General features: G+C 38.9%; 1 protein-coding gene across 1 annotated transcript in view; it reads right to left on the minus strand.

Annotated features, from left to right (window-relative positions):
- STPG4 (sperm-tail PG-rich repeat containing 4) overlaps positions 1 to 18,079 on the minus strand; it is a 57,039-nt gene extending 38,960 nt beyond the window's left edge. The window contains exons 1-3 of the mRNA XM_053589330.1: positions 18,017 to 18,079; positions 16,050 to 16,109; positions 14,407 to 14,664 (exon numbers count right to left, since the gene is read on the minus strand). Of these exons, the coding sequence (XP_053445305.1) occupies positions 14,407 to 14,664; positions 16,050 to 16,109; positions 18,017 to 18,079 (381 nt within the window). The remainder of the gene's footprint in view (positions 1 to 14,406; positions 14,665 to 16,049; positions 16,110 to 18,016) is intronic.
- Positions 18,080 to 18,284: the final 205 nt, after the last annotated feature.

An 18,284-nucleotide genomic window follows, 5' to 3' on the forward strand; every position in this document is an offset into this window, starting at 1 on the left:
AATTTTTCTGTATTTAGTAGAAATCAGGTCTCACTCTTGCTCAGGCTGATCTTGAACTCCTGACCTCAAGCAATCCTCCTGCCTCAGACTCTCAGTGTGCTAGGAATACAGGCATGAGCCACCGTACCTGGCCTAGTAACAGTTTTTAATTGTGTTTGTGTTTTTAATTTCAAATTCCACTTGTTCCTTGCTGGTATATAGAAAAGCAATTGGCTTTTTGTACATTAACTTCTATCCTACAACATCATTATAATTGCTATTAATTGCAGGAGTGTTTTTGAATTTTCCTCATAGACAATTGTGTCATCTGTAAAGAAGGATAGTTTTATTTCTTCTTTCCAAATTAGTGTACCTTTTATTTCCTTTTATTATGGCATTAGCTAGACCTTCCACTACAATGCTGAAAAGGAGTGGTTAGAGGGGACATATCTGCCATGCTCCTGATCTTAGCAGGAAAGCTTCTAGTTTGTCACCATTAAGTATCACATTAGCTGTAGGTTTTTTGTGGATACTATTTATCAAGTTGAGTATGTTCTCATCATTCCTAGCTTACTGAGGATTTTTATCACAAATAGTTGGAGTTCATCAATTTTTTTTGCATCTATTGATATGATCATGACTTTCTTCTTTAGCAATTCACATGATAGATGAGATTGATTTTCAATTTCTTTCTTTCTTTTTTTTTTGAGACAAGAGTTTTGCTTTGTCACCCTTGGCAGAGTGACCTGGCATCATAGCTCATGACAACCTCAAACTCTTGGGCTCAAGTAATCCTCTTGCCTCAGCCTTCTGAGTAGCTGGGACTACATACGCCTATCACAATGCCTGGCTAGTTTTACAAATGAGGTCTTGCTCTTGCTCAGGCTGGTGTCAAACTCCTGAGCTTAAGCAATCTATCCACCTCACGCTCCCAGAATGCTAGGATTAAAAGCTGTGCCCAGCCTGATTTTCAAATGTTGAACCAACCTTGCATACCTGGGATAAATCTCACTTGGTTGTGATACATAATTCTTTTTATACATTGTTGGACTTGATATACTAATGTTTAGTTGAGGATTTTTACATCTGTCTTCATAAGAAATATTAGTCTGTAGTTATCTTTTCTTGTAATATCTTTACCTGGTTTTGTATTGGGATGATGTTGGCCTCACAGAATGAGTTAACAAATATGCCCTCTGTTTCTGTCTTCCCAAAGGGGAAAGAGATTGTAAAGAATTGGCATAATTTCTTCCTTAAATGTTTGGTAGAATTCACCTGTGAACCCACGTGGGCCTGTCATTTTCTGTTTTGAAAGGTTTTTAGTTATTAATACAATTTCTCTAATAGATAATGGCCTATTCAGAGTGTCTATTTCTTACTGTGTGAGTTTTTGGAGATTGTATGGATAGAGTCGTTCAAATGTGTATGAATAGAGTCATACATAATATTCCTTTACTATCCTTTTCATGTACATGGGATCTGTAGTGATGTTATTAGTCATTTGTATTTTGTCTCTTTTTGTTCTTAGCTTGAATAGAGGAAGCTTATCAATTTTACTGATATTTTCAAAGAAATAGCTTTTGGTTTCATTCATTTCCTGTTTTTCAATTTCATTGACTTCTGCTGTAATTTTTATTATTTCTTTTCTTTTGCTTACCTTGGATTTAATTTACTCTTATTTTTCTAGTTTCCTAAGGTAGAAATTTAGATAATTGCTTTTTTGGTCTCTCTTCTTTTCATATAAATGCATTCAATGCTATAAATTTCCCTCTAAACACTATTTTTGCTACATCCCACAAATTTTGCTAAATCGTGTTTTCATTTTCATTTAGTTCAAAGTATTTTAAAAATTTCTCCTGAGTTCTTCTTTGATCCATGTATTATTTAGAACTGTGTTGTTTAACTAATCTCCACATATTTTGAGGTTTTTCCAGTTATCTCTCACCATTAATTTGTAGTTTAATTCCATTGTGATCTGAGAGCAGACATTGTATGATCTCTATTCTTTTAAATGTACTAAGGTGTGTTTTATGGCCCAGAAAGTGGTCTTGCTTGGTGAATATTCCCTCTTAAGTTTGAGCAGAATGAATATGCTGCTATTGCTGGATGAAGTAGTTTATAGACATCAATTATATCCAGTTGACTGATGGCATTTGTTGAGTTCAATTACGTCCTTACTGATTTTCTGCCTGCTGAATCTGTCCATTTATGATTGAGGCATGTTTAAATCTCCAACTATAATAATGGATTTATCTATTTCTCCTTGCAATTCTATCAGTTCTTGCCTCACATATTGATGCTCTGATGTTAAGCACATATGTATATATTGCCAGATTGCTAGGTCTTCTTGAATATTCACCCCTTTATCATGTAAGGCCCCTTTTTGTCCCTGATAACTTTCCTTGCTTTGATGTCTGCCCTGTTTGAAATTAATATAACTACTCTTTCTCTCTTTTTCCTTTTTTATTGGTACCTGATATTTTACATATTTATGGAACATTTGTAATCTTTTTTTACATGCATAGAATGTGTAATCATCAAGTCAAGGTACTTGAGGTGTCCCTCACCTTGAGTATTTATCATTCCCATGTGTTGAGAACAATTCAAGTCCTCTCTTCTAGCTACTTTTAAATATACATTTGTGTTAACTGTGGTCATTTCATGCTGCTGTCAAATAGTAGAAACTTATACCTTTCATCTAACTGTATATTTGTACCAGTTAACCTACCTCTCTCCATCCCCCTCCTATCCTCTAGTGCAGTGGTTCTCAACCTTCCTAATGCTGTGGCCCTTTAATACAGTTCCTGTGGGTCGTGACCCAACAGGTTGAGAACTGCTGCTCTAGTATCTATCATTCTACTCTCCACCTTTATGAGATCAACTTTTAAAGCTCCACTTATGATGAGGACATGCAATATTCTTTCTGCACCTGGGTTATTTCACTTAACATAGTAAGTTATGTTGCTGCAAATGACATTTCATTCTTCTTTATGGGCAAATAGTATTCCACTGGAGATATATTCCACATTTTCTTTGTCCACTCATCTGTCCAGGGGCACTTGGGTTGATTCCACACCATTGCTATTATGCATGGTGCTGCAATAAACATGCAAGTACAGGTATCCCTTTGACATACTGATTTCTTTTCCTTTGAATAAATACCAGTAGTGGGATTGCTGGATCCCATGAAAGTTCTATTTTAGTATTTTGAGAAATCTCTATACTTTTTTCCTTAGTGGTTATACGAATTCTACAGTGTATAAGAGTTCCCTTTTGTCTATATCCTCTCCAGCATCTATTACTTTTTGTCTTTTTAATAATAGCTATTCCAATTGGAACAGAATGACATTTCATTGTGGTTTTGATTTGCATTTCTCCGATGACTAGTGATACTGTGCATTTTTTCATATACCTATTGGCCACTTGTATGCTACATTCTTTTGAGAACTATCTATTCATGTCCTCTGCCCACTTTTTTTTTTTTTTTAAGAGACACAGTCTCACTAATATCGCCTTTGGTAGAGTGCTGTAGCGTCACAGCTCACAGCAACCTCCAACTCCTGGGCTTAGGCGATTCTCTTGCCTCAGCCTCCTGAATAACTGGGACCACAGGCGCCCACCATAACGCCCAGCTATGTTTTGGTTGTAGCTGTCATTGTCGTTTGGTAGGCCTGGGCTGGATTTGAACCCGCCAGCTCTGGTGTATGTGGCTGGCGCCTTAGCTGCTTGAGCTACAGGCACTGAACTGTCTCTGCCCACTTTTTAATAGGATTTTTTTTTTTTATGTTTGCCTTGCCCTGCTTTCTTCTGATTAATGTTAGCATAGTATATCTTTTACCATCCATTTCTTTTGTTGTTGTTGTTAGAGACAGAGCCTTACTCTATTAGGCTGGTCTCTAACCCCTGGGCTCAAGCCACCCTCCTGCCTCAGCCTCCCACATACCTGAGATACATTCACGCTCCATTCATTTACTTTTAATTTCATATGGTTTTACATTTGAAGTGAACTTCTTGTAGACAACATATAGTTGGTCATATATTTTTATCAACTCTGACAATCTCTGTGGATTTAGACCACTGCTGTTTGAGGTGATTATTTATAGTTGAATTAATATCTACAATATTTGTTATTGTTTTCTATTTCTGCCCTTTGCTCTTTGTTCCAATTTTTGCCTTCCACTATTTTTCTGCCTTTTGTGGTTCTATGTGTGGATTTTGTATGATTCTATTTTTTCTCCTTTCTTAGCATACTAAGTTTTTTACTTTTTTAAGTGGTTGCCTTAGAGTTCACAGTATACATTTATAACTAATCCAAGTCCGGTTTCAAACAGTACACAATTTTACAGGTAGTGTGAATACCTTATAACAAAATAATCTTAATTTCTCTCTCCTGTCCCTTGTATCATTTCTCTCATTCATTGTACTTATATATAAGTATACATGCCTACAAAGATATATACATATACACACATGATCAAATACATCATTATTATTATTATTTTGGACAAACTGTTAGATCAATTAAGAATTTAAAAAAATACAAGTTTTTTAATTTCACCTTCACTTATTCCTCCACCGAGCCTCTGTTTTTCTTTATATAGATCTGAGTTTCTGACCTATATTATTTTCCTTCTCTCTAAAGAACTTCTTTTAACATTTCTTGCAGAGTAAGTCTACCAGAAACAAGTTTCCTCAAATTTTGTTTGTCTAAGAAAGTTTTTATTTCTCCATCACTCTTGAAAGATAATTTCACAGGGTACAGAATTCTAAGTTGGTGGAGTTTTTTCTTTTCTTTCTTTCTTTTTTTCTTTTTTTTTTTTTTAGGGACAGAGTTTCACTTTGTCGCCCTGCGTAGGGTGCCATGGTGTCAGAGCTCACAGCAACCTTCAGCTCTTGGCCTTAGGCAATTCTCTTGCCTCAGCCTCCTGAGTAGCTGGGACTAAAGGTGTCTGCCACAACGCCTGGCTATTTTTTGTTGCAGTTTGTCCAGGGCTAGGTTTGAACTCGCCACCCTCAGTATATGAGCCACAGACGCCGCCCATGTTTTTTCCTTTCAATACTTCAAATACTTACTTTTACTTTCTTCCTGTTTGCCAGGTTTCTGACGAGATGTTGGATATAATGCTTTAGCACGTGTAATGTATACTTTTCCCCCCAAATTTTTGAGGGAAAAATAAGGCTTTTCATTATAAGTATATGGAGTACTATTTGTTACTGGTACATAAGATTTCTTGTTTCTATTCTTATGTTTTGTAATTATTTGTTACATAAAATTTCTTATGCCATACTGTTAAAAAATAAATGCTAAAATTATTTTCTTTTGAGACACAGTCTTATAAAATTATGTTTCCCTCTGTAGTGTTGTGGCATCACAGCTCACAGCAACCTCAAACTCTTGGGCTCAAGCAATTCTCTTGCCTCAGCCTCCCAAGTAGCTGGGACTACAGGTGCCCACCACAACGCCCAGCTATTTTTTTTTTTTTTTATAGTTGTCATTGTTGTTTAGCAGGCCTGGGCCAGGTTCAAACCCGCCAGCCCCCAGTGTATGTGGCTGGTGCCCTAACCATTGAGCTACAGGTGCTAAGCCTAAAATTCTTTTATAATACAAAAAACAAGTACCTAAATATAAATAAATAAAAATTTGAATTAAAAAATCAAAACAAAATATATTTTTCCTGAAAGTTTGCAGGGAAAAACTTGGGTGCACATTACACAGGGCAAAATATGGTACCTTGATTCCTCTAAAGATAAGGTGTTTTTTCCCCCTCTGACTTCTTTCAGGATTTTTTGTCTTTGATTTTCTGTAGTCTGAATATGTCTGGTGGTGGGTTTTGGTATTTTATCCTACTTGGTGTACTCTGAGCTTCCTGGATCTGTGGCTTTGTATTTGACATCAATTGGGAGAAATTCTCTGTCATTGTTTCAAATAGTTCTTCTATTCCTTTTCCTCTTTGGTTTCTTTTTTATATTCCTATTATGCATGCATGACAGGTTGTGTAGTTGTCCCACAGTTCTTGGATACTGTGAGTTTTATTCTCTTTGCTCTCTTTATTTCCCCATTTTGGAGGCTTCTTATTGAGATAGCCTCAAGCTCAGGGATTCTTTCCTCAGCTATGTCCAGTGTGCCAATGCATTGAAGGCATTCTTCATTTATGTTACGGTGTTTTTGATCTCTAGCATTTTTTTATTTTTAATTTCAGTTTGCTTGTTCATTCTTCTTTGTTTGAAGTACTCCTTTTTTGTTCATTTTCTTCTTCCTCTGGCGGTGCTGGCTGTTTTTGATGTTGTTAGTAGAGACGGGGTCTTACTCTGGCTCACTGCTGCTAATACTGGTCTTGAACCTCTGAGCTCAGACAATCCACCCGCCTCAGCCTCCCACAGTGCTAGGACTACAGGCGTGAGCCACCACGCCCAGCCGATCTCTAGCATTTCTTATTGTGGCTGTCTGTTTCTTTGTTAGTGTGGCTGTCTGTCTGCTTACATCGGTTCTCACAGGTTGTCGACTTAATCCAATAGAGCCCACCATACTAATCACAGTTATTTTACATTACTGGTCTGAAAATTCTAACATCCTTGCCATGACTGATTGTCATGCTTGCTCTGTCTCTTCAAACTGCATTTTTTTGTCTTTCTGTAACTATAATTTTCTTTTTTGATAGCCAGACATGATGCACTAGATGAAAGGATCTTCTGTAAATAGATGTTTAGTAATGTGGTAAGGTGTCGAGAGTTAAGTTTTTCTGCCAAAAACCAAACAAACAAAAAAAAACATGCCTAATGATACTGATGATGTCGTTCTTAATGTTATCAGTATTTTCACTAAAAACTGCAAGTCCCAGTCCCCAAGAGAAATCTATATCCAACTTTCAAACTTCACTTTCATTTGCCACACTCTTGATATATTTGTAAGTGCTTCACCTTGCAGTGACTCTTTAAGAAGTTCTGCTTCAAAAAACAGCTGCTACCTAAGCCAACTTTGAGGGCCACTTTTTTTCATTTAAATCAACAATGAATAGTTTCATCTTACCTACATCTTGCTCTGGTTATCCCAACAGTTACATCTTGGGTTCTCAGACTGACTGGCATCCTCCTTAACCCACTGATTTCTATCTATAGTATAGTGAAGCAAGTTTTCAAAATCACTGTACGCTTCAAATCTAAGACGAGTACTGTAGTTGTTTCCTAAGTAAAAGTTACCATTATTCCACTTTCCTGCACACACTGGTCACTTAAGACAGAGTCCTCAAGAGATGTGTGATGGGACGGCTACTGAAGGACCCAGGAAGTCCAACTCCGAAGTCTGCCATCACTGTAGCAGTGTTACTACCCCGTTTCCCCGAAAATAAGACATCCTCCGAAAATAGGACCTACTTACAGGAAAGATAAGACATCCCCTGAAAATAAGACCTAGCGCATCTTTGGGAGCACACCTTAAAATAAGACACTGTCTTATTTTTGGGAAAACGGGGTACTAGTCAGCCCCTTCTCTGACACAAATTTTGGTTGCTAGCCTGCTCAGTGAAAAACCATCCCATTGAAAAGTCCTTTGGCAGTTATTTTACCATGGAGCTCTTGGAGAATTAACATGTCTTCAGAGATATCATTATCACAGCTATAAATACAGCTAACAAGATCAATGAACCCCAGATTTTCTCAACCACAGTCTCTCAACCAGCTGTTCCAGGATGGCTTTTGAACATCTTAAAGTAGATCCTTTGATTCATTCTCTCTGGGGCATCTTCCCAGGCAGGCTACCTCCTTTTGACCTTTTGGGGCAGGAAGAGGACAGAATCACTAAATTTGTTTCCTTTTACATGAGCTTCATCTTTCAAGGCAATGCTAAAGCTAACCTAGGCAGAAGTGTCAGACAATTTTAAATTTCACTTATTTAACTGTTATATCACTGAAATGTTTCCAATGTAGGAAGTAAATAAGGGAATTTTAAAAGATGGAACATGTAAAGAAAGAAAACGCTTAAGAGAAAAAAAAAACCAGCTGGAGGTATTAATACCTCACACCTATAATCCTAGCACTCTAGGAGGCCGAGGCAGGTGGATTGCTTGAGCTCAGGAGTTCAAGACTAGCCTGAGTAAGAGAGAGCCAGTCTCTACTAAAACAACAACAACAATAACAACAAACAGAAAAACTAGCTGGGTGTAGTGGCACACACCTGTAGTCCTAGCTACTCAAGAGGCTGAGGCAAGAGGATTGCTGAAGCCCAAGAGTTTTGAGGTTGCTGTGAACTATGATGACACCATGGCACTCTATATGGAGACACAGAGTAAAAAAAAGAAAGAAAAAGAAACAAACAGTTGGGAAAAAAATGGTGAGTTTTCTTTACAAATGAGCATAATTGAAAAAAAGTATTACTTAAGCACTGAAAACAATTTAAGAACTACAGAATAAAAATTAATAATTTCCCTCTCCCAATCTAGCCTCCATTTTCCAAATAGAACCACTATTAATGATTATGTAAGTCTCTCTCAAGAAAAAAAAGTATGCATTTAACATACAAATATTCCCTTACAGAGAATGTAACATTTAACTAGTCTTTTAGTTAAATAAAATTATAAACAATACTGTAGTGTTATATAAATATCACACTATCCTTTACTAAGACAATCCCTTGGGTAAATTCCTGACAGTGGCATCGTTGAGAGTAAAGCTATGTGCACTTAAAATAATGCCAAGTTGCCAAACTGTCCTCCAAAATATTTGAACCAATTGTATTCATATAAATATTTAAGAATATGTTTCTTATTAACTTTGGCAATATTGGTCATCAACGCATAGTGCTTATCTTGCTGATTATCTCATAGGTCAAAATTGTGTCTTACTGTTGTTATTTGTTTGTAATTATTAGCTGGAGCCAAGCATCACTTTATGATTTTTAGTAATTGGCATAACTCTTTGTGAACTGCCAGTTCATGCCCTTTGCTTATTTTTAAACTAGAATATCTACTTTAATTGGCTTATAAGAGAACATGACTCATTTTCACCATTTGATGCAAGTGATGAAGCTGCAGTTAGTAATCAGCATTTTCTGGAAACTCTCTTGCATCTTCACCATGGTAGCACTCTACCTTTCTTTGGATTGACTGACCTTGTTCAGCATTGACTTACTGACTACAGAGTGAGACAGAATTACCATCTTTTCCTTGTCCCATCCATTGTAGGCAGATTCTAGAACCATGCTTGGACTGGCACAGACTCAGCTAACTTCAGGCTCTTGTCAAGTTTCCCTAACATGTTCATTACAAGCTTATACTTTAGACTCCTCCATGTAAGTCATTTGATCCATGTTTCTAGTTGAAAATATAAATGATGCATTTAAAACGGTTATGGACTTACACTCTACAAGGTGGAGTTGAAGAATCGCATAACCTTTCTGTAGGACATTTGAGCGGTATATCTCAAAAGACTTAGACTTTGATTGTTTGTCCTGAACAGTTCTACTGTATGACTAATAGCAGGGAATGCTCAAATATATTAGGATGCATCCAGACAGAAGAATACTATGCAGCTATTAAAAATGCTATGTGGAGAACACATGATGCTGTGGGAGAGTCACAATATACTTCTAAAAAGAAAAAGTTCTGGTTTCTGTTATTTGAATGATGACCTTCCCACTGTAGACAACTAGAAATGAAGGATAAAATATTAAAAACAAACAAAACAGTTTTGTAAAAGATATACAATCCCTGACAGGATCATAGGAAATTACAAGACCCCAAATCAAGAGGTAGCAAGAAGCCAGGGAGACAAGTGGCTCAGTTTGGTCCAAAGGATGTTTGTTGGTCCAGACTAAATACAGCAGAAGAACAGAAATGAGTTTAAAGGAACTTTAGAGCCCTAGGAAATTCAAGAGTCTAGCACTGTGGAAGGCCAAGGTGGGTGGATTTCCTGAGCTCACGAGTTTGAGACCAGCCTAAGCCAGAGTGAGACCTTGCGAGGCTGTGGCAAGAGAATCACTTAAGCCCAAGAGTTTGAGGTTGCTGTGAGCTGTGATGCCATAGCACTCTACCAAGGGCGACAAAATGAGACTCTATCTTAAAAAAAAAAAAAGAATCAAGAGGTCAAAGCTGAGCCTGGGCTGAAGGGAAGAGGGAGTCTAATGCCAAGAATTTGAGACCCTGGCTCAGCACCCATAGCACAATGGGATGGCGGGTTTGAGCCTGGCCCAGACCAAGTAAACAACTGCAACCAAAAAATAGCTGGGTGTTATGGTAGGCACCTATAATCCCAGCTACTTGGGAGGCTGAGGCAAGACAATCGCTTAAGCCCAAGAGTTTGAGGTTGCTGTGAGCTGTGATGCCACAGCACTCTACCAAGGGCAACATAGTGAGACTCTGTCTAAAAAAAAAAACGAATTTGAGACCCTAAAAGGGTATTTCTGAAAGCAAATTCTTCCACCTCACTCCAGTGCCAAGGGGACTGCAGAGAAACACCTGCTAAACTGGCAGGCAGAAGAAACCCTGAGAGAGTATAACCATGGGCTGATCCCTTTCATGAAGTCCAGTCTAAATTAACATCACTGAAGTGATTTAAGAGGACATAAGCAGTACATTTCAAGTGATATCCGACCGTTAGTTCCCTTAAATATTAACAGAAGCAAAAGTAAACCTTAGACCTTAGAGAATTCACAGAAATAAATTTTCAAAAGCAATGAGTAACACGCCGTCAAAGATAATCGCACTCACACACAGAAGCAAAGTAAATAAGGCCCAGACAGATTTCAGATATCTGAGCAATCAAGTCACTCACAAAATCAACAAATATTGTTAAACACTGTTCTAGAGGCAGAGATGTAACAGTGAGCAAAACAGATACTCATGTCCTCATTAGCCTTCACTCTCACAGGAGAAGATAGGCAACAAATAATAAATGTAGAGTGCAAGTAAATTATATAGTATACTTGATGGCTACTGGTGCATAGGAAAAAAAAATAAGAGCAGGTTAGGGAAGATCTGGAGTGTTGAGCGACAGATTTAAATGGGGATCATCGAGAAGGTGACACTTGAACAAAGACCTGAAGAAGGGGAGGGAAAGAATTGTACAGCTCTGGGCTAAGAGCATTCCAGAAAAGGAGTATCAGTGCAAAGACCCTGAGGTGAAAGTGTGAGTGGTGAGTTCAAGGCACAGCCAGAGGCAAGTGAGTCAGGGAGAGAGTGAGAAGAAATATTAAAAGACGAAGTCAAGAATAAAGCCAGGGCAAATAAGTAACATTGTGATGGATGTGTTACTTAGTTCAATGTAAACATTTCACATTGTATATCGAAGCAGTACCCTGAACCCCATAAACGCATCAATGTACAAAGTTATGATTTAATAAAAAATAATTTTAAAAAAGAAGAAAGCCAGGGCCTGGTGCAGTGGCTCACGCCTATAATCCTAACACTATGGGAAGCCGAGACAGGTAGATTGCTTGAGCTCAGGAATTGGAGACGAGCCTAAGCAAGAGCAAGACCCCATCTCTCGTAAAAATATGAAAATTAGCCAGGTGTCATATCAGGTAGTACCTGTAATCTCAGCTACTCGAGAGGCTAAGGCCAGAGGATCGCTTGAACCCGGGAATTTGAGGTTGCAGTAAGCTAGGCTGACACCACTGCATTCTAGCTTGGGCAACAGAGTGAAACTGCTCAAAAAAAAAGAAGGAAGCTAGTTCACAATAGGCCTGCTGACCCTGGGAAAAACCACTGAGAAATCCCACCCACTATCACAATGCTTTAACCCAGTGGTTCTCAAACAGGATCATTTTTGTTCCCCAGGGGATATTTGGCAATGTCTAGAGACATTTTTTTATTGTTACATATAGGAGGGGAGGGGGTTAATTGCATCCAAAGAGTAGAGGCCAGGAATGCTGCTAAACATGCTATGATGCACAGAATAGTCCCCCAACAACAAAGATTCATCCTGTCTAAAATGTCAATAATACGAAGTTGAGAACCCCTGGAGCAGATGCACAAGTGGAGAAGTAAAAAAGGCATTTGGATATACATGTTTGGATTTCAAGAGAGAAGCCTGGGCAGGAGATACAAATTTGATAATCACCAACCAAGAGAAAGTGAGACTAGATGACATCACCTCCAGGGAGTGAGTATAGACAGAGAAGAAGGCTGAGGCACTCTAAGATAAAGAGACCAAAGGAAGAGCAGAGATGGCATCAAAGGCTGAGAAGACAAACCAAGAATGAGGATTGGGGAGAGGGGAGCCACCCAGGAGAAAGGGAAAGCAAATGAGCTAAGGAAGTCCATTCAGTGACCACAAAGGTAAAGAATTTAATATGAGGCCAGTCATTCAGCTACATGGATCAGGAACACAGCATATAGAGAGTTAGACCTAACCAAGGCTGTCACTTTCCCAAATAAGTAAGAGATGAGCAGCCGGGGAGAGGGAACTGACAACTGGGGAATTTAAGCTTTGTGAGGAAGAGACAGGGGTTGAGAATAGTGAAAAGGTGAGAGAAGCAATGGATAGTAGGCTGGGGGGAGGGGGGATGGAAATTGTTAGGGTTAGGACTATAATATAGTCAGAGAGAAAGATTCATGTAGAGATTCTGGAAAGTTGAAATTATTGGTCTTGAAAAAAGTCTAAGGAGTGAGTGATCGAAGCAGAGGAGAGTTTAAGAAACTTAGAAGCCAGTGTGTTGAAAATCATTTAGTACTGAAATGAAGACAGGAGTGGAAAGAGTGACAGTGAGTGAAGGGAGCTCATGTCATCAAGAAATAAGAGTAATCCATCAGTCAGTGGAGGACTGCAATCAGGGGGGAAGCTATCCGTACGGAAAGAGATGGGCCTTTTTTGTACATATATTCCACAAGAAAAATTTGTTATTGTATGTTTTCTCCTTTCAACAGTGGGCCTTTGGCCAACCTCAGAGACCTGCAAAAGCAAGAAGAGAGAAAGCAGAAGGGAAGTAAATGGCAGAAAAGAATAAGAAAGAATGACTTTGCATTAAGGTGGCCAGAACAATTTCACATGATACCAAGCCGTAAAGGTTCTAGTAAAGTTTAGAGTTTGCATTCAGCCATTTAAGCAAACAGGACAAGATTTATTCAACGAACACTTAATCATTCTATTCTGTTTCAAAGCTATCATTTGCCAAGTACCATAGTAGAAAAGGTCTACGTGTTGAAAATGACATTCACTTAACCTCTGAAAATTTCTTCTACACCTTAGCAGTCATAACCCCTTACATGTAATTCAACCTCAAGTTGTATTACATTTCTTCTCAGGTTATCACAGTAATATTCTGATGAAGTTGTGAAGATTGATGCTTATCAACTTCTTTATAAATGGGAGATGTTAAGGCAAAAAGAATTGAGACAAGTGCCCAAAGTCCCAAGTAACGAAGTCACACCTCTATCCCTTGAATAGGCCACGTTCCTGCCACTTCCATGCCTTCAACAGTGCTATGGTCTTCCCTTGATAGTGCCTCCTTTCAATTCCACCCATCTAAATAACACCACTCATTCAAGGTGGGGGCACATGGTAGATTGGAAAGAGGACTGAATTTGGGCTCAGAAGCCCTCAGTTTGTTGCAATGTGCCTTTTACCAAGTTACTTAGTCTTTATTCACTTCATTTCTCTTGCATATGAGAAATGAAGATAACATCTGTTCTACCTATTTCAGAAAGCTTAAGCAAGAAGCAACCAAGAGTCTATGCATGGAAGCCCATAGTAAATCATTAAGAGCTGCATAAAAAACATGTATTAGTCAAGGTCCAGTTAAGTCCTCCTTAATCCATGGAGCTTTCCAGCCTTTTCATCTAGCCTACACTGACTCTCTCCCTTGGCATTTTCTGCTACACTATCTCAGCACTTGCTATTTTGTCTTGTACTGTTACTTAAGTATTTCTAGGTCAGGAACATCTTCCCTCCATAGAGCCTTGTGCAGGACTATAAGCATAGTAGGGCTCCGTATCATCAATGCTATGAATGAACTGGTACAGCTGGGAGTACATGCTGACTCATCTGAGCACATGTGCTCATTTCTACAAGAAAAATTTTTTAAAGCTTCTCTGTGGTATGTGGTTGTATTCATGCTCTAATAAGGTTACTCACCAAGAGGCAGGGTTTTCTCTTTAAAAGGAGAGGGTTAATTGCATAAACTGCTTGAAGAAACCAGAGCATGGCCCAATCGCAGATAAGATTCTAGATGCTCCCCAGGTTGGGGGAATCCTGCCAGGAGGTGCCCAAGTGAGAAAAATTTCTCCCCACATGCTCTCCTTAGGTTAAAAAGACCTAACAGGAAAGTCTCATTGGACATATTTGCACATCGGCAGTCCTTGTTTGATTTCTACAGGAAATGGGACATCCATTTTTCCATTTCTCCTGGGGAAAGACATACTCTACGTATAAACAATACTTTCCTCAGGGGCTCTTAGTAGTTTTCCCACAAAAACCAATCTGCCAGTAGTGTTTTACCTGATCTTTATAAACTAGTGTGCTGGGACTTGGCCGTGGTTTATCTTTGAATGAGTAAGTAGCCACTTGCTTCTCTAACAGGTCCAGGAAGTCAGGAGGCATATACTGAGGAAGGTCATTTATGACTGGATTGTTTCTTTGCACAAGAGGTGGCTTTCTCCTTCCTTCGTTTTTAAAATTGTAGGTTGCTATCACTGGATTTAATAGGGAGTCTTCAATAAAAGTTTTCAAGTGGTACGTGCCAGGTAATGGAGTATCCTGTGGAAAATTGACATCAGTTTTAAGATCATTGTGTAAACTTGCAACTTCTAAAGCACCATTCCTGGAAGGGTCATTCCTAAATAGCATTTTCCTTTGTTTTCAAGTTTAATGAAATTATATCAAATATAATAAATACTTTTGACCAAATAATACAGTATTTCAAAATAATCATGATTATTTCCTTTCTGAAACAACTGCTGAATTATAGCAAATGGGTTACAGTTGAAGTTTAACTTTTTTTTCTTTTTTCGAGACAGAGTCTCAAGCTGTCACCCTGTGTAGAGTGCCATGGCGTTACAGCTCACAGCAACCTCCAACTCCTGGGCTTAAGCGATTCTCTTGCTTCAGCCTCCCAAGTAGCTGGGACTACAGGCACCCACCACAACACCCGGCTGCTTTTTGGTCGTAGTTGTCATTGTTGTTTGGCAGGCCCTGGGTTGGATTCGAACCTGCCAGCTCAGGTGTATGTGGCTGGCACCCTAGCCACTTGAGCTATAGGCGCCAAGCCGAAGTTTAACTTTTTAAAAGGAAACTTGAGGAATATACTTAAACTTGCATTCAACTTTGACTATAAATTTTAGGCCTCCGGTAAGACCAGTCAGGATAGTTTCTTAACTAACTAAAAGCTATCCTACTTCCATTTAGAAGTACTACATTTTTCTCTAGCCCTCAAGTGGGAAACTAAAAGCTGGTAACCTAAGGATGAACTGGCAGAGTATATGGGCTTTTAAGTCCAATAAGGGGTTTGATGCTTTCTAATCATGTGGATGAATGGCCAGAAATGAAGGTTCAGTAGCTGCTGCTTTTGTGGCAATCTTTCCACTAAGCATCAGCTCAGTTCTGCCTCAAAATTAGTTCAATTCCAAGACGGCTTTGACCCATGAAGCCCCTGTTGTTGAAGTGTCGATAGAAAATATAAAAATTGTCTCTCAAGAGGGGGATCTTTTGGTTCTTCTTCTTCTGTATATTACCATCTTGCTTTCAAACAATGACATATTAACAACCCTTATCATAGCATCTGTGCCATCTAAGGAGGATTAAACCCTGAAACTAAACAACTTTCCAGAACGTATGCTTTTTCTTTCCTATGCAATCTCACCAAGATCATAAGATCAGAGAGTAAACCTTATCTACACATTTGGTAAAGCACCTGGATTCCTAGTGTATTTTACTTTCCCAAGTTTTTGTTGCATTCAAAATTTAAAGATAGTTTCTCATTCATATGCCAAGACTAAAATTATAAGTGTGAAACGAAGCCCATGCAGACCTGAACCACCACCACTTTTTACAATTAAAAAAGTGTTGTTACTAAAGGTAAAACTGAATAAAATATTAATGGAAATAGGAATGATTTGAATAGGAAAGACTGAAAATATACATACTCTTAATGTTATTCTCCACCATCCTTCTCTCTCAAAAGATGAAGTCTTTCTGATTGGTTTCTATCAACAAACACAAAATAGGCTTATTCATTTGAGAGGTGATCCCTTGAAATTAAATACAATTTATAAAACATTTACTTGAAGACATACCTGCAGCAAACTGATAAGCCTTCATTAAAATAAAAGCTACGTAATGATAATTTTTGCCTATATTTCCTTAAATTGCAATTTTATAATTTTAAGTGCTTTTAAATAACTAAATTCCCTTTGGTAAAATTACAGTAATAAATATCCCCATTTCAGAAAGATGCTTTAAGGATATTAGATGTGACAAAATTCAGTGTTCTTGAGAAAGGAACTATTGGGCTTGAAGCCAGACTTGGGCTTGAACCACAGCTCTGCCATTACCAGTTAGGTACACTGGACAAGTTACTCAACCCTCACACTTCCTCTTAGAAGGGTAAAAAATAAAGCCCTACCAGGGGTGGTATAAAAAAATAAGGTGCTGGGCGGCGCCTGTGGCTCAGTCGGTGGGGCGCCGGCCCCATATACCGAGGGTGGCGGGTTCAAGCCCAGCCCCGGCCAAACTGCAACCAAAAAATAGCCGGGCGTTGTGGCGGGCGCCTGTGGTCCCAGCCACTCGGGAGGCTGAGGCAAGAGAATCGCTTAAGCCCAGGAGTTGGAGGTTGCTGTGAGCTGTGTGAGGCCACGGCACTCTACCGAGGGCCATAAAGTGAGACTCTGTCTCTACAAAAAAAAAAAATAAAAAAAATAAGGTGCTATACAAAGACTTGCACCCACAACCAGTGTTCAATAAATATTAATAGTAGCTTTAATTTTTAACACTTTATCTGCCAAATTAAGAAGCAGAATATTCTGGTATTCCTCAGTTTCCAAGGAAGCTCTTATCTATCACAGTAAGTATATCTATTTATTATTGCTTCACCTTTGTTTCAGCCCCACTGTCTACAGAACATAGCTGTTTACTTTTTCTTTTGGCACTATTTCTCCTAAGTAAAATTATTAAAATATTAAGTTTTACTTTCTTTGGTTTATTGCAAGCAAGAGTACATTACAAAATAGCCTAATCAGTAAAACTGATACATGTAGTATAATTCATTCTTTCTGTCTAGAAACAAATCTGTCCTGAGTACTACTGAGTTTTAGTTTTACTATGAAATATGTGCATTTCTCAAAAAAAAACATTGTTTCATGCACATTGCTAATATTCTTTCTTCCTATACATAAATCTTTTTTAAGATTTATGCTGAATCGTCTCTGTTGCACATATAGCCACAGAAAGAAAACTTCCTCAGGTAGATCAAAACAGGTCTCCCATTTCTACCCAGAACCAGGGAAATGAGGTGAGGAGGAGAGGGGGAGGAGAGGGGAGAAGTAAAAGATCAATCATATGATCAATCTAAACTTTAGATTCTAAAAGAAGGTAATTGGCAGCTGCTATTTAGTTTTGCCCAGGGCAGATCAACTCAACTCCCTCCATCTACCATTTTAAATACACTTTAAGGGGAAAGATAAATGATAGGTTAAATATCCATTAAAAAAAAAAAACTTTTTTTAACGAAAAGGCAGTCAATCTTTTTATAAATACTAAAGTCGGAGGTGGGGCACAATGTGTCTGATAGACTACAAAAAAAACAAAACTCGTTTTCCAACAGATGGAGAGGAATAGTTAAGAAATTCAGTCACCCTACTAAAGCACTTGTCCAGTGAAAGTGGAAAGAAGGAAAAAATACAGAGAAGGGGAAGGGAGTCAGCTGGGAAAAAGGAAATAAAACAAAGGAAAGATTGAACCAGTTAGAAAGGGCCTGCAGGTGTAGCCATGAGGGCCAGGAATGAAAGGAAGCAAGAACCAGAGTGGCCCAAGGGTCTGGGATGAGAGAAAGAGGCGGGGAAAGGGCAGGGAGGGCTGGTTAAGGGAACAGTAGTTGGGGTGGCAAGAGGATGACCTTCGAATCTGCACGCTCCAGGTCTTTTCTTTGTGCGGTGGAAGTGATGGCTGGCTGATTCATGGCGGCCTCCTCTCTCCCTGGGCCGAAGCTGGCGTTCGGTTGCTAGGAGGCATCTCTGGCCCGCGGGCTCCTGAGCGCGCGCAGGGGACCCGCCGGGTCTGTCTCCAGTGGTGGGGGAAGGGAATCCCGCGCACTTTTGAGGCCTCTGCGCCAAGCTGCGCACGTTGGAAATCCCTCGAAAATGAACAGGCACATCCATGTGGAA

This window comes from Nycticebus coucang, chromosome 4, assembly GCF_027406575.1.
Source record: "Nycticebus coucang isolate mNycCou1 chromosome 4, mNycCou1.pri, whole genome shotgun sequence".
In the NCBI taxonomy this organism is placed as follows: Eukaryota; Metazoa; Chordata; class Mammalia; order Primates; family Lorisidae; genus Nycticebus; species Nycticebus coucang.